Raw genomic sequence first — 21,857 nt, forward strand, 5'->3', positions numbered from 1 at the left:
CCTCCCAGCAGCCTACAAAGTGCAAGCCAGAGAGTGCGATTTTCCTCAGGCTTCTGTTGCTTAAACGATGGAGGCCCTTCCAAGACAGAAGAACCATTTGAAGCCAAAGAGAAAGTGTCTTTCTGGCAATTATATTAAAAGGCTAAACTCCTTCCAAGACCTGGGAGAATTTTCCAAAAGATGTGTTTACCCCTTTTCTGGCTTCTCACCTTTGGAATGAAAATTAGAGTCCCCAAACAAAACAAAATAAAAAAGGCAACGTGAAACAGTGCCAGCAGGCTGAAAATACCTCTGTCACCTTCTTTGTGTCCTTCTTTGTGTCCTCAAAACAAGCCTTCAGTGAGCGAAGGTTTTCCGTGTAAGTAGCCCAGCATGCCAGGACCTTCTGCAGAGTTGACTGCACATTCTCGATATTATTTTTGTACATACAAACATTCTGTTCCATAATCATGTATTGATCATTAATCGCTTCACATTTGCCAGCTGCGGTATTAGCAAAACAGGAAAGTAATCTCACCAGAACCTTTTTCTTAATAATACTATTTAAAAGCATTTGCATATTACTGGGTAGCAGGAAACAAAACATATTTTCTGATGGTATTAAAAGTGAAAGTAGCTGGCATGCTGGCTCATGCTTGTAATCCCAGCACTCTGGAGGCTGAGGCAGGAGGATTGTTCAAAGTCTGACACCAGCCTGGGGTACAAAATGAGCTAAAGGCCAGCCTGAACTGCACAGTGTGATCCTGTCTCAAGATGACAAAAAAAAAAAAAAAGCAAGCAAGCACAGACAGGTGTACTGGATCATCCCCGTAATGACAGCATTCTGGGAGGCTGAGGCAGGATGGCAAGTTCAAGCCCAGCCTGAGCAACCTGGCAACCTAGCAGGACAGCAGGACCCTGTCTCAAAAAAAACAACAGAACAACAAGAAAACACATTTAAAAAGAGCTGAGAAACAGCGCATGGAAAAGGTCCTGGGTTCAATCCATAGTACTGCAGTCTATCAATCCATCAATTAGCAAGCAAGCAAGACATTTCCAAGGAAATTGTGCATATACAAAATTTCCAAAACTGGGCTGGGGAGATAGCTCGGCAGCCCAAGCGCCTGCCTGGCAAGCACAAGGTCCTGAGTTTATCCCCAGTACCGCATGCCAAGCCGGCCTCACAACCCTGGGAGCGCTGCACAGGCCCAGAAACCAGGCGTGGTGCTGCACACCTGTAATCCCAGCTCCAGGGAGGCTGAGACGGGAGATGAGTCCGAGCTGCACAGTGAGACCCCGTAATTAAAAATTAAAAAATTCCAATTTAAGGTAGAAGAATGAAACCTTATTTTTCAGTGGTTGTCATTCCACTAAAAAAAATTAAAAATTACTTTACCCAAATTCTTACAAATTTCTCCACATCTTTGAAAAGAAGTATCAAGTCGAATTAGGAACTCTTTTTCCTCAATAAATTTCTGCAAGGAAAAGGGAAAAAAATTGATTATTACATTTAAAAATATGGCAAGCTATGCAGTCACTGATGAAGCCCTCAGCAACCGACCCTTCCTTAGTGCTTTAATGATATGCATTCAAGTAGAAAAAAAAGAAGGGCAGTTCCTGGGGGAGAGGCAAGATGTAGGAGATGGGAGTGAAAAGTGACAAGATTTAATGTGGAGAGACGCAAGTTCTACCACGGCTTTCCACTTGTGGGAAATGTACAGCAAACTGTAACAGTCCCGAATCTCCTACTCTACATATTTTGTATTCACAAATGCTCAATTTGTTCATCTGTTCTTCCACATGTGTTATCAACACTAGGTTTTTTGGGCTGGTGAGATGGCTCAGTGGTCTAAAGCACCTACTTAGAACAAGCTTAGCAAAGCACAGGGGCCGCGGTTCAATCCCCCAGCACCACATGCCAGCCAGCCCCGCCCCCTGGTGGGCTGAGCTGGCCCCACACACACATATAAATAAATAAATAAATAAATAAATAAATAAAAACACTAGGTTTTCGTTAGGCACATGATGCTAAAACCACACGCCATCCTGCACACAGGACGTCCAATAAACTACCATTAACTAAACTCTGCTATGGGAAAATACTGAACTATTTCAAAATGAGTATTTATTGTACTTACTGATTGCCACTGAACTATTGTAATTAAGTAGAAAAATGAAAATTCAAAGTTGGGGGCCAGGGAGACAGCTCAGTAGAATAAGTGCTTGCCTGGCAAGCACAGGGTCCTGAGTTCAATCTCCGATACCAGAAGAAAAAAAAAAAAAAAAAGAAAGAAAGAAAAGAAAATTCAAAGTTGGTTAAAGAAACAGAAGTATTCGGGGTTCGATCCCCCAACTGCCATGCTGGCCCCACCCCCAGAGTGCACTGAGGGGGTGATTGAGACTGGGTGTGGTGGCACATGCCCATAATCTCAGTGGGATTAAACAGGAGGATCACTCTGAGTCCAATCTGTGCAGTGAGACACTGTACTAGATACATAAAATAAATAAATAAATAAGAATGGAAAACAAATCTTTTACAAACAGGCCAGGGAAGAATAGATTGAGAGAGCTGAATGGAAAAAAAGAATTAAGATATATTATGTATGGGTACAAATTCCCTATGATGAATGTGAACAATATGTATGAAAATTATTTGCTAATAAAAGTTTAATAATAAAAAAATTCTATATCTAGTTGAAGGTGATGCTTGTTTTCGAATGTACAATGCTTAAACTATAAATTGCAAATAAATATCTCTTAATGAAGTTTTTCAGAGCCAGAGATACAGCTCAGTGGCATAAGCACCTGCCTGGCAAATGCAAGGTCCTGGGTTTGATCTCTGGTACCAAAAAACATAAACACAAACGAAATGAAGTTTTTCAATTTTGCATTGAAATGTATAAGCCTGGATTTTCCCTTTTTGTCCTTATTTCCAAAATCAGAGAAACTGAAAGAAGGATCAGGCCCAGCTGTAGATAACATTTCTGTGATGCTTCGGTTTTAATTTACCCCTGAAAGTACACCTACATTTAAATCCCTTGAGATATTTTTTTCCTATAAACTGGAAGAGTTAAACAAAAAAAAGTATCTCAAGACAAAACTGAGTATGTATTGTTCTCCCTACAATTAAAACTTAAGAAGCCAAGACCAAAATGTCCCCAACAAACTTAATTATTGAAACCATAAATTAGAAACAGAAAAAACATGTGAAACAAAAATTTCAAATAAAAGAGGAATTTATAATGGAAAAAACACTGAAATCGTCTCTGCTCTACTAACTACCCTGACTAATTCAATTTTGTAAACAACTATGTTTCTTTCCCCTTTCCCATGCCGGCTACTGGCCTACCTGTAACTGGCTTTTTTTTAGGCAACACGGAAGTTACTAAGAGCTACCAACCAAACCCACCCCTAAATCTGAAGGGCTAATAAGAAACTGTGCCCCAAAAAGGTAACCTAGCACCCAGACATGGAAAACAGTAGCCTAAGACAGAATGCAGCAGCTTACACGCCAGTCTTCCAGTGATAATTCCACGGACTCTTTATGCCCACATTTGGTGTTCCAGACTTCCAATTTTGCTTTTGCTTCGTCTAGCAAGCCAAGAACTGAGCACTTATGGTACTGAAATTCTAGAAGTGCAATCAAATTTTTCTCCAAAATGTTGTTGAGTCTGAAAAACAGTGCAGGTTTTAGAAATTTAACTTGATAGCGCTTCCCCCCTTGTTTTAAAACAAACACACCAGGGAGAAAACAACCGTCTCTAAGGTAGAAATACTGAACAGAGCAGAAATGATTCCTCTACTGCAAAATCCTGCAGCGAAGCACTGATGGGCAAGAGAACTTACTGAACTTGAAAACTTCTCTACAGTTCAATGGAACTACAATTTAAAAGTTTACATAAAACAGTTTTCATTATGGCTAACACCTTCTTATTCTACTAAGTTGCTTATGAGAAATGAGACGAGATGGCGTAGACAACCACCAATTAAATAATCATTCTGCTGACAGCATTCTACTGTCTGTGAAATGCTTTCAGATAGACCCATTTGGTCCAATACCCTCGTGCAATATGCACAGACTGGTTATAACTACGTACATCTACAAATAAGAAAACAAACTCCAAAGAACAAAGCTCACCTCATAGCATGCTACATTCCACAAGAAATGAGGCTAGCACAATATAGCACTACCTTAAACATGAAAGTATTTGATTAAGATTTAAGAGGACACCTTTCAGAAATCACCAAACATCTACCCTGCCGTGGTTCCTGCGGTGTCACGCTTCTGCTCAGACCTAAGCGCCTCCTGCTGCGAAACGACAGCGTTACTAACCGTCCTCTCATTTCCTCCAGTTTGGTAGGTGGCACCAGTGGCAAATGTCCCTCAGCTTCATTTTCAAAGGTCAGGAGAATATTTGAATGATAGTCAAATCGATCCATCAGATTCTGAAAGGAAACGTAGCAACATAAACCAGGTTTACCGCCCGACACTATTACTGAGTTTATCTCATTCACATAATGTTTTTTTTTTTACCCCCGAAACTCATATATCCCCTTTATGTTTAACTAAGATTTTATAGATAAATATCTCTTAAGCAGACCTCAGACCAAAGAAGGTAAAAACTATTCAAAAACTAACTTTGTTTACTGGTGTCACCTCCCTTTGAGAGCTCAAACACTACCTACCTCACTTACCCAATTATTTCATACCATTTGGGGGAGAACCCAATCTCACTCACTTTAAACCAATCTCCCTCCACCACCGCCTTTTCTTGGGCAGACCTTCCAGTTGCTTCGGAATTTACTCAACTCTATTCTTACTGTTTTGTGCTTCAGCGAACACAATGGTCATGAGTGTGGAAATACCTCTTCTTTCTATGGCAAAATCTTTGCTCAAGAACAGACCCTAACCCAGTATGGCTTTCCCTGTCTCTTTGCTTTGCCAACCTTATAGAGAGTCATTTTCTCGTGGATCAGAGTCACAGAGTCTGAGGAATCCTGGGAAGCTGTCAAGATTTCCTCCCCCAGCTCCTCCACATCCTGCAGGCAGGCCTCGACGTCACACAGGGGCGGGGGCAGGGCACCATCCAGCTTGGTTTTCCAAGCGCTAATCTGCAACCAAGGGAAGAGGTCCTTCAGCAGAACTTGCCTAGCTTACTTCTCCGCATCCAGTACAATTCATTCTTTCAAGTTTCTCTGCAAACCAAGACTGATACATGGGATCCATTAGCCAACCAAAGGCAACCTGAATCAACAGATGAATCTCTTAGCTCTATCATTTAGCTACTTGCAGATCAAGGATGTGTTCAAAAGCGGTAGGAAAAGAAGGTGCCAGTAAAAGACCTGTTTGGAGAAACGCATAAGTAAGTTCTATGGGGGAAACTGAAACTATTTAAAGCACTGCTCCAAGCAGGGAGGGTAATAATCCAGGACTATGACTTGAACTCTTTCCGTCCTTGCATTCTCTGGCACTGTATCTTCAATTTCCACACAGATGCAGAGACTGTTTTCCTTAGAGCCCTGAGCCTGTGTTCACATTCGCTATCTTCACCTTATCTCCTACAATCTGGCCTTCCCAGCACTGCCCCTGCAGGCACACCTCTTCCTTCCCTGCCTTCCTGCCACGCCCTGCGTGCACACGAGCTGCACAATCCCAAGGCTCGCGCTCTCCGCACTCTGCAGCCTTGCCTGCGCGGCTACTGTCCTTCTACCTGAATGTTCTGCCTTCCGAGCCCCTCACAACCATTCACTGGAGAGCAAATATTTACGAGTCAACTGTGAAAGACTGAGAAATAAAGCTGTCATAGGGACTGTCAGGGACAGCTGATGGCACCCACCGCAGGCAGCTGTGCTGCAGCTCAGAACAAACCACACACAGAACTGGTGACCTGGCATCCCTTATCTGCATATCCCCAGTCAAAAAGAAAAGAAAAAAACATGTAACTCACTTTACACACTTCAAGCAATAAATTCAAAGTGTATTTTGCAAAATCATGTGAGTGAAAGACTACATTAAATATATCAACACGAGCCAAGGAGACAGCTCAGTGGCACAGCACCTGCCTGGCCAGCACAAGGTCCTGAGTTCAATTCGAGGCACCAAAGAAAAAGTCACTAAATACATCAACGTGACTATCTGAGGAAGAATGGAAAGGAACAGAAAGTACAAATATAAAATACAAAGCACACAAAACAAATGAATCAAAACAAGAACAGGACTTTGCCCAGGCCCCTGTGCCATGAACGATGTGCAAGAGTTTAGTTGACTCCCTCGGTCAAAAGACCAGCCAGAGAAATGAGGGCCAGAATTCTTGACAGAGGCCCCTGTGCGGAGCAGATGACAAGTCATCTACTCATGGGGTACAGGAAGCTGCCACCAGTGACCAAGGGCACCACCGAGTCCTCGGCACTGGGGGGAGGTGTGGGAGGCCAATGACGACAGCATTTCTTAAGCATAATAAAATCCCCCTCCCTTCTGAGCTCCGCACTAATCCACCAAGAACGGGACTTGCTAGCCACTACCTCACTTTCGCTCTTGTGCTCCCCCTAACTCAACCTCAGGTCACTCCTCTGAACTTCGAGCCCAATCCAAGTGTTTTACTCCAATGACCTGATCTGGTGAAACTACAGGTCTGGCACCTGTGCTTTCTCTTTCTGGGATGGAGACCTAACATATGAACATTACTATTCTCAGAATTAAGCAGTTTTTAATTACAGCAAAGAGTACGTGACATTTGTATATGACATGGGTTGAGTCACTACTCATTTATTCAAAAATACTGGGTATCCACTACAGGCAAAGTGAATATCTAAGCAAAATTGAGTAGCTCAGCAGACTAAAGCACCTGCTCAGGCAGTTGCAGGGACTGGAGTTCGATCCCTCACGTGGCTGTGCCAGCCCCACCCCTGGGGTATGCTGAGATGGCGACTGAGACTGGGCATGGTGGAGCGCACCTGTAATCCCAGTGCTTGGTAGGATCACTATGAGTATAGGGAGACCCTATAGAACCTGTACTAAATACATTAAAAAAAAAAAAAAAAAAAAAAAAAAAAATTTTTTTTTTTTTTTTTTTTTTAAAAAAAAAAAAAAAAAAAAAAAAAAAAAAAAAAAAAAAAACTGTCTCATTGCTATTTGTTTCTCAATAAAATTAAGGAAAAAAAAAAAAAACCTGAACCAGCTACTCCTTCAGGTACAGAGTATCGGGACAGGAGCTGGGCAAGGAAGCAGCTCCACAGCAGAGTGCCTGCCTGGCACGAGCAAGGCCCTGAGGTTCAACCCAGAACCGCAAAAAAAATGAAGAAAAAAATCACACTCGCATAAGGCTGTCAAATGCAAGTATTTACCTAGCAGAAGCATTAAATACTATAGTTTTCGCATTGTGTTTTGTCTTTTTCTTTGCCTTGTGAGTTCATGCTCTGCGAAGGCTTCCTGGAAGAACAATCCTACAGCTGCAAATCATTAGCTACCCGCCCTCAGGACTCTGGCAATAAGGCTTTCATTACTACAAATTTGTAACAGAAGCAAGTTGGCATGAGCTCTTCGTCCCTTCTCTTCTGCGATGCCGGACGGGAAGCCGAGGCCCACCCGCGCCAGGCAGGGGTCGCACCGCTCTGCTGCGTGCCCAGTGCCTGCTTCGTCATATCTTACTGTCTGCATCCTTGCCAAAAAAATAGAAAGCCATAAAACTGATAAGTTCTTAGGTGGGTTAAAAAGAAGCTTTGAACAAAAACTCTTAGTTCAACGATAATCATTCACACAACTCGGAGAAAGTCATGTGAGACATTTGTTTCGAATAAAACCAAACCTGTGTTTCTGTTTGCTACTGATGCAGCAAACACAAAGGGATAACGAACACAACGCCTGCCTCTCGCTTCTCTCCTTTCTCATCTGAAGCAGAAAGAGGGCTCCACACTTCCACTCTCAATCAGCTTGGAATTTGGCTAAAAATTTATATAAGATCTTAGCGGATCAAAACCAGATAATGTTGCTCTCTTCCACAGCAATCTTAAAATGAAACCACTTCCTAAGATGCTTCCAGTGGTTTAAGATACCTGTGTTCTTGTTGTGGTTTTTGTCTAGTTGTCCCCACAAAGCCTCGTGCAGTCATGGGGTGGCTTCTGGAGTCTAATTCCTGATCCAGTGCTGGGATTATGGCTGTGAGCGCTACACCTGGCCTGGGGCGGACAGCCTGGGTGCAGCAAAGGGAGACAGACTTGGCCTCTGTAGCCATTTTTGTTGCCGCTACTCCTCCCTTTGCTCTTTGCTGCCCTCTGCCCTGTACTGCTCTGCCTCTGAGCCAGCTGAGTATGGACTGAAACCACCATGAACTGTGGGATAAGTAAACCTTTCCTTCCTTCATTTTGGGTGCCAGGTATTTTGTCCCAGCAATGAGAGAAAAGTAACCGAGACAGTTCTCAAGCTATTGAACCAGAAGCTATCTAGGTGGTGTTAACACTTACACACCTGACAACTTGAAAATCGGCACGTCCCACTTGGCCACGCCAAGCGAATGAGCTGCCATCTGCCTAAGGAAGGTTCAGATTTCCAAGATATTATCAACTTGTAGAAGTTAGTCGTGCAAAGCAATTCTTGGTGCGGTTTTGCTCATTATTAATGTAATTTTTCCAAATTGTATTCCCCCAAATTAAGCCAGGTCTCGATGCCCTGGAGCAGTGTAAACAGCACAGCTATGGTCTTCTTTCTCACTCTGACCTGGAAGGACCTGGCGCAGGCAGTTTCTGTCCGTGTGAGGGCCAGGCGCTGCACAGTGGCGGGCAGGTGCTGGCTATGCAGAGCCGCCGGCACACGGCTGAGGGCTGCAGGAGCCGTGCTCGCTCCCAGGAGCTGGTTCTCCTCAAAGGCAGTTCCACTAAGCTACTGGACGAGGACTTCACACACTCAGAACCCTAAGAACAAACTGTCCCTCCTGATAGCCAAACTTCTACGCAGGGCCAGCGTGAGGAGCTGTGGCTTCCTGGGTCTCCACGGTCTCTTGTAGTTTCTCTAAAATAAATGAACTCTGGAGTGAACTCACCTTCAATGAACTTTATAAATTCATTACAAAAATTCTTTTTCTTTTTGGTGCCAGGGATTGAACTCAGGACCTTGCGCTTGCCAGGCAGGCGCTTATATCACTGAGCTATCTCCCCGGCCCTACAAAAGCAATTTCATTATCCACTTAAAATGTTATAAGTAGATTATACCTCAATAAAGTTGTTTTTTAAAAGCGAAGGCATAATACAGACATTTAGAGATCAAAGAAAACTAAGCAAAGTCGTTAGTGTTTACAACAGTAAGTCTTTAGGCAGCGGCAGTGGCTCAATAGAAACTAAAATCTATAGGAAGAAGTACGAATGGTAAATGCCTAGAGAAATATGAAAACTCCAAATTTTGCCTCTCAAATTCTTGGAAATACATGGCTGTGTATGAGACTGATGCGCCACATACTGTCCTACTGAGGCACCTTAAAATATATAGCTGAGACCTGGGATATAGCTCAGGGGCACAGTACTTGCCTAGTAAGTGTAAGGTCCTTAGTTCAATTCCTGGTACTGAAGGATGGATGGATATATATATATATATATATATGAGATTAGAGTGAAAAAATTATACCAAGATCTTAGGAATTTATATGTACATGCTTAGTGCCATATGTAAATATGTATGACATATATTTACATATAACATAACTTGTATAAAGTATAAGAGATAAGTAAATCAGTTCAATTGTAAGACCTTTAAGATCTTTATGTGTCAAAAGAAATTATACAGTAAGAAACTGTACAGCTCTCACAGACCTAAAAGTCTGGAGCACGTATTGTAAGCCCTAGAGCAAACACACAAGTGGGGCATGAAAAAGCAGAGTCAGAAAGTGAACAGACCACTGGGCACAGCCGCGCACGCCCACAATCCCAGCACTCGGGGAGGCTGAGCCAGGAGGAGCACCAATTTGAGCCCACCCTGGGGATTGATCAGTGTGAAGGCCCTGGGTTCAATCCCCAGTAAAACAACAACAAAAAGAAAACAAACAACTAGACAAAAATCAGTATATCCAACAACCATCTCAACGATACCATGGGAAAATGTACGCACACTATCCCATTTCCGGCCAGAGCACCTGGCCCATCTTTCACAGAACTCTTCCGGAAGTCTGTAAAGTCTTCAACAACACACCCAAGCTGCCCTCGGAGAAAGTCCACCCCGTGCAAGGGTCACCTGGTGGTTGAGGCGGTCCCAGCCCTCTCTCAGCTGTCTCTGATCTTCACTGGGCTCTTGCACATTTCCCTTTAGGGACAGGATGTCCATGAAAGATTTTTTTTCTTCATTGAATGACTCCATAAAGGACAGCAGGCTCTACAAGTAGAAGAATGTTTGAACCATTAGAATACTCGTTCCATTTTCAAAGCATAATCTGCTATTTTTAAGTCTATAGCTCAAAATTGCTTGCTTTTCTTCTTTAATTTAGATCAAGGTAAAACCCCTGAATCCAGCATTCTGTCTCTGGTCTGGTTTCTTTTTGCAGTGCACCTTAATAATCTGGGTGACACTCATCTCAGCCTGTGACCTCTGTCGGTCCGGCTGGGTGTTTACTGGAATGGAGCGGCACAGCCACCCAGCTCTAGAGAGCAGATCACAGCCCTGGGTGGGTCTGTCTTCCCCGAAAGGTGCTCACACACAATAGCTATGCAGACATGAGAAGTGCGTCCCAGCAAACGTGCGCAGTGACACATGGAGCTTCTCATGGGTCCAGCCTGAGCCCGCCTTCCTGATTCTTTCCATGCTAAACACCACTTTCTTCCTGCCCTCAAAGATTTAACAGAAGACAGGTGTGGTGGCGCACGCCTGTAGGCACTCAGGTGGCCGAGGCAGGAGGATCCTTGCTAGTTCGAGACCAGGCTTGACTACCAAGTGAGCTCAAAGCCAGCTCTGCATAGCAAGACCCTACCTCAAAAAGAGAAGGAAAAAAATTAATTAATAGAGCTTTTCTTGGTTCGTATTTGTGTGAAATATTAGTATTTAGAATTTATCAGTTCCCAAAGTATTACTTAACTTACAACTATTGTCAGTAGTTATACTTCAATTTTATGTAAGCTGGGCACAGTGAAATATTCTTAAGAGTCACAACTGTTTGGAGGGCTGAGGCAGGAGGAGCATTTATTTGTCGATAAGCTCGAAACCACCTGAGCAGCATGAGACCTTGTCTCCAAAAAGAACGACAAAATGCAAAACTAGAGACAACTGCAGCAGTCCCTCAACGTGGAGATTACAGTCCAGACCCGCGTGATAAGTGAAAATCAGCAAAGTAGCGACATTATATTTATTTATTTATATATATTTAAGGCTTTATCAACCCTTCCCACACTCTCATAAAACTCTCCCACACATTTAAAAACATTTCTAATGTTCTTAATCATTTTCTAAACTTGTAAACCCACATAATTTTAACAACATATGTATACTGTATGGCACTGCAAAATCCCATGATACAGTGAAAAAATCCACAATAAATAACTTAGATTAATTTTTTTGAAAACCCATGAAATAGTTGAGTCCACAAAAGTCAAATCAGGAGATAGTGAGGGGCTACTGTAGTTTGCTTTCTCTCCTTTTGATACTGACTACATAAAACCTTTTAAGTAACATGAATCTACTATATATAACTTCACTAAATTGTACATGTATCTGAGAATAAGGCTTTCCCACTTGCACTGAGCATCTTCTCAATAAAAAAGACTCTCAGACCAGAGCAGGAAGAAAAGCAAGAATCCTGCCCTGCTCAGACCAAAAGACAAGAATACCCAACATCTTCTTCCTTCAATGGCTCCAAACCAGAAAGAATGGTCAGGCCCACAAGTCACACAATACACCAAACTTCAGAGGTGGAAAGGCTAGACTCTTCCACCTCCCTCACTTAAGAGGCAGCCTGTAATCCCAGTTATCTGGGAGGCTGAGGCAGGAGGACGACAAATCCACTCAGCCCGCGCAACTTAGCAAGTCTCTACATAAAAATAAACTATAAAAGCTGGGGAGGCAGGTAATACAGCACTGGCTGAGCATATGCGTGAGGCCATGGCTTCATACCTCAGCATAAAAACAAACAAATGAATGAACTGCAGAGAGGAGAGCGGAGAGAGGGGAGGGGGAGAAGGGAGAGAGGGAAAAGAGTAAGGGGGAGGGGAGAGGGAGAGGGGAAAAGGGGAGGGGAAGGGGGGAGGGGGGAGAGGACAGAAGGAAAAAAAACGGCACAGAGGTGTTAGGGGTTCGTGTCTGGCTGTCCTCCCAAAGTCTCATGCAGTCGTGGGGTGGCTTCTGGAGTTTGTGATTGTTTTTGTTTTTGTTTTTGTTTTGCTCCGAATGCCTTCAGGGCAGGTTTGGCTGGCTTGAGTTGAGGGGTTTGAACCACAGCAACCTGAGCCTGACTACTTTGTTGAAGCAGCCACTTAAAGAGCTGAGCTAAGGGGCAGGCCCCCTGTGATTGATTCTTGACCCAGCGCTGGGACTGCAGGGGTGGGTGCTCCCCCCTGGCCCTGGGGTGTGCAATGGGCATTACAGCGGAAGGAGGGCAGAGAGGCGAGGAGCTGCTGCCCTCCCTTTGCTCTTGCTCCTTGCCGCTGCCATGAGCTGCTGCCCTCTGCATGTGCCGCTCTGCCTTGGAGCCAGCTGAGCATGGACTGAAGCCTCCACTGACTGTGAGCTAAATAAACCTTTCCTTCCTTCTTTCTGGTATTGGGTATTTGTCCCAGCAGTGAGAGAAGAGGCCTAGAAGTGGACAGCATGACGGTACTTCCACCTCATTCAGGACAGAGGAGGAAGAAAGGTACAAGGAGTGCAGACAACAAGCCCAAAGGACTGGAGCTGAGAAGCCTGCACTCACAACCACTTACCCCAGCAAAGCAGGAGATCGCCAAAGGTGCCAGGAGCTGAAAGCCTGACCTTCAATCACTTCCCCTAGGCCTACTAGTGGCTGAGGAGCCTTTGATAACCCTTACTGCCCTCATCTATATACCCAAAATAATAATACCAAGCTCAGCAAGACGTAGCAACCTATAAAATGCCCCTTGGCATGGGCCCGGGACACAGCAGATGGTCCACACGTAGTGATACTTCCTCTTGGCTGAGGCCTGGCCCTGAAATTCTGGGTTGTCTCTGGCTGACTTCCTGATTTTTCCTTTCCTGCTGCTAGATGTTTGTGTGTGCTCTGCTACAAACCAGGAGCTGGAGAGCTTTTAATGTGAGGGATAAGGTAAATGTCCCAGGCTGATGGGCTGTACCCAAATCGGGGTGTACAGTGACCGGACTTAAACAAGCGCAGCTCTAGTTCTGCATCATTCTATTTACAAAATCGGTCTCGGGCCTTCTGCGCTGCAGGCCGCCAGTGCCTGCTGTGCATCTCTCTCCTCGAGTACTGCAAAGCGCAGGAGACCGACCTCCCCTACATCCCTGTCCAAATGCAGTCGCAGGCCCTGCTGCAGAACTTCTGGGCCCAAACACGCATTGTAACCAGATTACCTGTGAGCTCAATGTGCATGAACACACGGAACACGGTCCTAGAATTCAGCCCTAAAGCTTGGGGTTGACTTAACGTTTCAATATTTAACCACAAAAGAATTTTCCAAAGATTCATTCTCCATTCTTTCCTGAACGAATAAACAACAGGGGTCCAACAGCACACTCACTTGACACTTATTAAAGTAGCTCTGGTTTTCTGTGTCCTTTTGCACCTGCTGGAGCGTTTTCTCTTGCAGGGCGAGCCAGGCCATTGCGTCTTCCATCTTGCCCTGTAATTCACACAATTGCACACATACACACATACACTTATGATTATATGAGGATTTTTTTTAACAATACAATTTTTTTTTACAATTTTAACAATACTTGAAATTTCTGTGAAATAACATCACCAGCATACGCTGATGATTCGCTATACGCTAAGGAGTAATTTTTCTTATTCATATATAACACCTTAAATTTTAAAATAGATTGAAACCAGCATCTGAACATCATAACGTGCTTTAAAAAGGAGTAAGGAGGAGCAACGTCCCCTTTTTTCCTGCCTATTCATTTCTATTATTCTTCGATTTTGGAGAATATTATTCCAAATCACTGCTCTATAACAGGCAATTTTGAAAGAGTGCGTCCCAATAAATCTATATGGAAGATGTTCACTCTCTAAAGAATAGTGACTTAAAAAAAAAATAAATCTCAAACATTTTAAAGGTCCTAAAATAGTACTCCCACCAGGAGAGGTGGGATATAACTGTAATCCCAGCACTCGGGAGGCTGAGGCAGGAGGATCACTGGGAGTTCCAGACCAGCCTGGGCTACAAAGTGAAACTCTGGCCCCCCCAAAAAACAAAAACTCCCCTGACAGTTTAGACTGTTCATGCCTTCATGCAGTCTTTTCCAGTGACTTCTGCTTAGCTCCTTGCTTAGGAGGAAGCTTATGTTTAGGAGCAGATTTTACTACTAACAGATAAGGCGGAAGTTATATCTTAGTCCATTCTTTTTTACCAACATTCGCCTTTCATTTCCTCCAGCAAGCCAAGAGCATTTCTAGTATCTTTATATCCAATTTCATGGACAGTTGAATTTTTGCTTTTATATTTAATATGAAAATTAATTAGAAAAGGGCTGCTCCACAGCAGCCCAGAAAAAAGTGAGCTGACGGATAGCCCTGGGTCTTGACTTCAGTCTGGCTTCCCACCTCCACCGTCACCGCTGCAAAACTAGGCCCAGCTTGTCAAATAAAATTTAGGTAAACATGTTTGAGGAGGCAGTTTTAATGCTAAAGTAATAATCATGAAGAGGTTACCAAGTCACAACACTTATTTCTCTTCATAAAAGCAGAGTAAGGATTCTGCTCAGGAGTTTGGTGAATTTTTTTCTGGGTGAACATTTCTACCCATATTTTATGTAGCAAATCGAAAGGAAAAGGAAAAGACTGAAGAATCACGTAGGAATTTCACAGTAACTCAATAGGCGGAGACCAGGAGCAGAACACAATGCTTCTATTTATGTGAACTACACAGTTCCATTTACATGACGCTAAAAAACAAGCAAAATGGAAACATGCTAAAGTCAGATGGCCACAGCCAAAAGTCTATGGACACGCACTAAAATCCACTGAGTCATACACTTTGAATAGTTGAATTATGCCAGGGGTGGTGGCGCCCGCCTGTAATCCCAGTACTCAGGAGGCTGAGGCAGGAGGATCATTATGAGTTCAAGACCAGCCTGGGCTGCACAGTGAGCTCAAGGCAAGCATGAACTTCATAGTGAGACCCTTTCTCAAAAAAACGAAAAAAAAGTTGAATTTTATGATATGCAAATTTTATCTTGACAGACTACAAAATACAATAGATAGATAGATTAAAAAAAATAGATAGATAAAAAAAATTGATAGCTCTGCCATTGTTTAAGATCCACCTTAATTTAATTTGGGATGAGGAGCTGGGGCAGCAAAGAGGCAAAAAGGAGGGTATTACCACTGAGGGTAATAAAAGTATTTCATATTTACGAGTATATACATTTGTCAAAACCCAACAAGAAGTACATGTAAGTTCTATGTGCATTTATAATTCACTTGAAAAAATTAAGCCAACAGTTGTAAACAACAAAAAGGAGTTTCATTTGCAGTGACAAAGACACACCTGAGTCCGGCCTCGAATCACAGGTACATTCTTGGAATACTGCAGGAACTGCGCCACGTACGTCATGATTGACTTCTCATCAGGATTAACAACGTCCACATCTGCAAGAGATACCGTGCCATCAGCGAGCTGGGCATGTGATCGCCTATATTTAGCACGGAGAGAACTGTGTCACGGCCTAGGCCACCGGACTGACCAGCTCTTGGAAGTACCTGACAAGGCCGGCATCGCCGCGGACTCAGCACTGCTGACCCAGGTCAGGGGCCAGCAGCTCGTATCTAGAGAGGCAGAGATCTGGGCGGAGCCCTGGCGAGACACAGGCAAGGCCTCAGTGTCCTTGTGCTAAAGTGTCCTGTGGCTGTTGTACGGCGGAGGACACAGTGGTCAGAGAGTTCCAAGAAAAATCACACCATTCCCCCTCCTGGGGACACAAGGCAGAAATTCCTCTGGGAATGCAGGGCTACAGCCACAGGACAACGGTCTAGCATCGTGCTATAAAGCACTTCCAAAAGAACCCGTTAGGGGCCGGGGAGATGGCTCAGTGGAATAAGCGCTTCCCTGGCAAGCGCAAGGGCCTGCGTTCAATCCCCAGTTCCACCAAAAAAAAAGAAAAAAAAAAGAACACGTTAAACGGGAGGCTGGCTGGGGACACCCAACAGTCCAGTCATTCATTATGACACAAACTTGCTGAGCACCTTCTGAGGGCCAAGCTCTGTGCTGCACTCAAGGGGTCTATCATGGAATAAGTCTGAAAAGTGCAGAATTTCACAGAGCTAAAAAGAACTTAATTATTTAGTCTTTTGAGACAGGGTCTCTCAATGCAGCTCAGGCTGGCCTGAACTCACTTTGTAGCCCAGGCGGGTCTAGAACTCACAGCAAGCCTCCTCCCTCAGCCTATCAAGTGCTAGGATGACAGGCGTGCACTGCCACACCTGGCCCAAGAATTTAAAAATTTTAAGTTCAGAAGCTCTAGGGATATAAACAGAGTGGATCACAAAATCACAAAACGGACACAACGTGTCACCGCCAAACCACGAAATTTTATGTCTCTTTATATAGTGCCAAAACAAATCATGTACGACCTAGCAAGGCCCTGTCTCAAACAAAACCCGAAAAAACTATAAAAAAAACTTTATGAAAACAAATAATGCAAATTAATGAAAAGGAAACCTTTTCTGTTTGCTAATTCAGTTAAACTCAACGCAGTAAGTATTTGTAAGTTAGCAAACTGGATAACAGGCAGGCGCTACACAGAATACGGTGGCACGCTCTTACACTAAGGGACCCTGTGTTCATTCCCTCACTCACTCAATAAGAAGATGCTCAGTGCTCTAAGATATGACTGGCACTCGAGGAGAAAGACGAAAAGAAAATTAAACAATCAGCAAACACAACAGACTGTGAATATGTTAGTGGACATGTTCACTGGGCCCCGAAAGTCTCTAAGGCAGCTGAGGCAGAAAGTGAATTTAATCCATATACAAATACATAATTTAAGCCAGTAAGCTTAAAAAAGCTACCAAGGAAAGGCTGGGGATGGGGTTTCAAATGTAGTAAAGATTCCTAACAAATAAGTTATTGTTTAATGGAAAAAGTACAACTATCGAAAGATGCATAAAATAACGACACGGGCTTGAGTAAATATTTCTTTTTAAAGACACCTTATATGATGGGCTCGCTTCAGCAGCAGATATACTAAAGATACCTTATATGAAACCATAATGTACAGTGATGGACGAGTTTAACAAAACCAAGTCACTGGGTTAGGGAATGAGAAAGAACTGAGAGGCCTTAAGTACCTGCAGGTGCCACTTGCCAACGAGGAACACAATCCCTATGTATTGCCAACACATACCAATAAAAAGGAAAATTTTTAAAAGTGAATCCCAAGATTGTCCCCTTAGTTCAAATATGACTGTGGGGCTTAGTTTGACTAAATAATGATGTACTTCCCATTCTCGGGCTATTATTTGAACCATCTTTAATGGGTTATCAGCAATCATTCATACAGTGGAAATATGTTTTGTGACATTTTCTGTTCCATTAGCTGACTTATCATTTTCATGTACTACAAAAAAGGCAACACAGCTACTGGTAAGGCTGAGGCAAGAGGATCGCTGACCTAGCAAGACGAGAAGGAAAAGGAGGGGGCAGAAGAAGAGCAAGAGAAGGGAGAAGAAAGAGGAAGGAAAGGAAAAGGAGAAGGGGGAGGTGAAAATGCTGTATACCAACGGCAGGATTTAGAGAGCCACATTACAAGATTTTCAGAAACAGAAGCAGGCAATTAGAAGAAAGCACAAAGAAAACTAAAGGAAAGAACATAATGAAAGCTAAAAAGGGGAGGGAAAGGCAAAGAAAAGGCCAGGGAAGAAGGTGAAGTGGGAGCGGCAGTGGGCAGAGCAGTACACCTGCCAGGCGGAGCCAGACCTGGGCCCACACTGGCACACAGAGCCCAGGGCTGGCAGGCCACTGTGAGCCGCCAAACGTCACTGACGTGGCTGGGTGTTTCTTCTATTCATTGTATTTCTACTGACTGATACAAGACAAAACGGGGAAATGGTTAATATAAATAGAAATCCTAGCCAGGCATGGTGGTGCACACCTGTAATCTCAGCACTCGTGAGGCCGAGGCAAGAGGACTGTGGTGAGTTTGAGGCCAGCCTGAGCAAGACTGGGATATTCTTCCAGTATCTGATTCAACAAAGAAGCCATTCTCATCACTGAAGAACGCATGAAATTCTGACATACTGCTCTGCTTTCCGCGTGTTCATTACCATAAAGAAAACCATCAAGTGGGCTGGGGACCTAGCTCGGCGGCCTAAGAGCCTAACCAGCAAGCGCCAGGACCTGGGGTTCAATCTCTGGTGCCGCGTGCTACACCAGCCTCCGAACTCTGGGCACACTGTGACAACCACTAAAAGAGGGCGTGGTGACACACACTTGTAATCCCTGAGCTGGGGAGGCTGAGACAGGAGGATCACTATGAGTCTGAGCTGTGTAGCGAGATGCTGTGCCAAACAAATAGATAAGATTAAAAAAAAAAAAACAAACCCAAGTGACATTCACATCAGAGCTACACTCATTCAGCAGCTCAATGCTACCTCACCTGCAGATAGGTACGAGGGCTGGGCAAAAACCCACAAGGCATTTGGGGACTATTTGGAATTTACACAAAGTATGCATACATTTTATTACGTGTAAGACTACATGTTCTTTATCTCACTAAAATGTGTAACGAAAGACATGGTGTGTGTATTTCATGCTGCTTTTGGAGAAACGGTTGGTGAACACTTACACATTGCTAGTTACAAAGCTGAGACAAGAATTTCTTTTATCTCTTGGTCCACTGGTCCATCCTAATTGTGAGCCCAGATGCTGCTTTCTAACTACTTTAGTGTGTGTGTGTGTGTATGTGTGTGAATCAAATCAGGGCCTTGCACAAGCTCCATCCCTGAGCTGTATCAGCTGGGACTTCTATTCTTTTCAGTAGCTTTGTTTGGATATACTGTACATAAAAATAATACCATCCAAAACAAAGTACTTTACAGAAAGAAATTATTCTATTCTTTAATTCTGTGAAGTTAAATTAGATTATAATTGGATGATAACCTGTGAACACAAGTAATTCCATATTTGGGGTTTTCTTGTTTTTGCTAACACTCCATCCAGCACCACTTACTGAGCGGAGTCAAGGGCAAGCCCTGGCCAACCATATAAGGTGACCAGGGAAAGGCCCAGGCTCTGCTCTTTTAGAGCTGCAGCTGGGCTGGGCAGAGGGGGAGAAGCGAGATCCCTGAAAGAACTGAATTCAAGGCTCAAAAGAAGCATACAGGCTAAATTCAGAACAAAAATAAGAGTCAAGGGCTGGGGAGATAGTTCAGTGGTCTAAGTGCCTGCCTGGCAGCCTCCAGAACCCACAGTATGTTGTGCCAGCTGTTGAAACTGGGCGTGGTGGCACACGCCTATAATCCCAGCGCTAGGGAGGCTGAGTCAGGAGGATCACTGAGTCTGAGCTTTGTGGAGAGACCAAATAAACAAACAAACAAATGATTTTAAAAATTTTAAAAAAAGAATGAAGAGTCAAGAACAGCACTACATGCAAGCAACAGAAGGTCACAAAGACAAAGGCCCACGCAATTCCTGAGGAATCGCTGTTTCCTATTACCTGTGGCCTCACCCTGCCATTGCTGCAGCAAACTAATCGGTAGGAATTCCGAACTTCATGAAATTCAATGAAGAGCTTAAATGAAACCCTCCCGGGCTAAAACATAAGGCTGTTATATTTGCTTTTATAGAGACACTCCTTTAAAATCCATTTCATGGTTGATCTTAAAAGAAAAACTATTTTAAAAACAACAAAGTTTGCTTACCTTCCGGTTCCAGCAACCTGGGGATTTTCAGCTCTCGTTCCGCAATTTCAAAGGCCTCTTTCAGATTGTCCTTGTTGGATTTCTGCTTCACACTCTTCAGGTCAATGAGGTCCGGTCGCAGGGCATGAATGACAGCCAAAAAGGCCAGGCCATTTCTCCAGCTTGACTTAAAATCCGTCACACTGACAGACTCATGCCTGTCACAAAAGGACACGACCCATACTGCTGAAAGTAATAATCAAAATCCTCCCACTACAGCCGATATAATTAAAACCGAAGTCACTGGACTGAAAAAATAAAATCATTTGAGCAAATGATTTCTATTTTAATCCTGTTGACAAATTAAAGTACAATGCCGGGTTCAACGATGATCAAGTTTAAAGACGGACCTCCAAGTGGGGGCTCCGGCCAGCAGCTGTACTGGGTGGTAGGTGTTAGGAATGCAGGCTGTGGGGCACTTCCAATAACTGCAGATTCACCCTCCAGGGCCAGCCCGGCATCCCGGCCTTCAGGAACCCCACCCAGGTCATAATCGCTCTTAAGACTGAAGATTATGATGCCTTCATCCAGAAATCTGTAGGCTCAAGGCCGATGTTAGACCTCTACATAAGTTAAGATCCTTTAATACAGGGAACAGCTTTTGTTTTTGTTTTTCCACCCTGGAGGACATTAAGTGATTGCTCAGGCCAAACCAATGGCCTGTAGCTCACTGGACAGGTCACAGCTCACAGCTCATCTTGTCTTCCTTCTGCTTAACATCTGTCATTATGGATGCACTGATAACAAACATGGTCTTCACATACCATGGAGTAGTATGCAGCCTTAAACAGGAAGGAGATGCTGTGAACTGCGATACACCACAGACAAATTGCACATTACACTGACTGAAACAAGCCAGTGACCAAAGGACAAATACTGACTGATTCACTCACACAAGGTAGCTCCAGCAGTCACACTGCCAAAGACAGGAAGCAAAATGGGCTGCCGAGAGGAGCACTGGGCAGTAGCCTCCAACAGGTGTGAAGTTTCAGCTCTACAAGATGAAGCAAGTTCTGGCCATGGACTGCAGTGACGGCAGCACAACGAAACTCTAAGTGCCACTGAGTTGTATGCTTGAAAATAATGGTGCTCTGTCTGGCAGCTCCACCAAGGCTGGCCCGCAAGGCACCGTGGGGTCCGCCTGCCTACCCATCGCCCTCTGCATCTTCCCTTCTGTTCAGTACCAGCACCAGGCTGGGCACTCTCCAGTGTCTCGAACCACACTCCCAACTCTCGCTCTCAGACACTTTCCTTCTCCACGCTCTGACCCATCCAACACCTCGCCTTCAGGCGTGAGCTCCGAGGACCAGGGCGAGGCCTCCCCGGCCTCCTCCATGAGCAGAGGCCCTCTCTCTGCCTGAACTCTCCTGACCAGACAACCAGTCATTCCTGATGCTGCTGCCAGCTGGAATCACCATAGCGCTTCCTGTCTCCCCCGCGGGGTGCACAGCCCCGAGCAGCAAGGGCCTGCCCTCCCGGCTCGGGGCCGCAAAGTCACTGCCAGATGCAGCCTGCCAGGCTTCACCTGCGGCCCTATAGATTCTGAGTCACTCAATCAATAATACTCCTGTATTAAATATGGGATCAATGGAAATCTCGTAAGTGTGTAGCTGCCCACAGTGTTCAGGAAGTATTCCACAACAACTATAATTTCCTTTAATATCTAATAAAAACAAAGAAATTCAATGTCAATAAAACTTTGAAAAGAAAAAAAAAAAAAAAAAAAAGAAATTCAATGAGTTATGTTATGAATCAAATGGTAAGAGACCCTCCAGGAAAGTGGGCAGCTAAAACAGACCAAGAGAGCTTGCCTGGCAC

At 44.0% G+C, this 21,857-nt stretch overlaps 1 protein-coding gene across 1 annotated transcript in view; it reads right to left on the minus strand.

Moving 5' to 3' along the window:
* Positions 1-142: 142 nt before the first annotated feature.
* LOC111812681 (nesprin-2-like) overlaps positions 143-21,857 on the minus strand; it is a 51,110-nt gene continuing 29,395 nt past the window's right edge. The window contains exons 7-16 of the mRNA XM_023701523.1: positions 20,001-20,197; positions 15,631-15,731; positions 13,657-13,758; positions 10,196-10,333; positions 4,927-5,091; positions 4,313-4,425; positions 3,488-3,650; positions 1,376-1,454; positions 290-483; positions 143-160 (exon numbers count right to left, since the gene is read on the minus strand). Of these exons, the coding sequence (XP_023557291.1) occupies positions 143-160; positions 290-483; positions 1,376-1,454; positions 3,488-3,650; positions 4,313-4,425; positions 4,927-5,091; positions 10,196-10,333; positions 13,657-13,758; positions 15,631-15,731; positions 20,001-20,197 (1,270 nt within the window). The remainder of the gene's footprint in view (positions 161-289; positions 484-1,375; positions 1,455-3,487; positions 3,651-4,312; positions 4,426-4,926; positions 5,092-10,195; positions 10,334-13,656; positions 13,759-15,630; positions 15,732-20,000; positions 20,198-21,857) is intronic.

This window comes from Octodon degus, unplaced genomic scaffold, assembly GCF_000260255.1.
Source record: "Octodon degus isolate 3935 unplaced genomic scaffold, OctDeg1.0 scaffold00007, whole genome shotgun sequence".
In the NCBI taxonomy this organism is placed as follows: Eukaryota; Metazoa; Chordata; class Mammalia; order Rodentia; family Octodontidae; genus Octodon; species Octodon degus.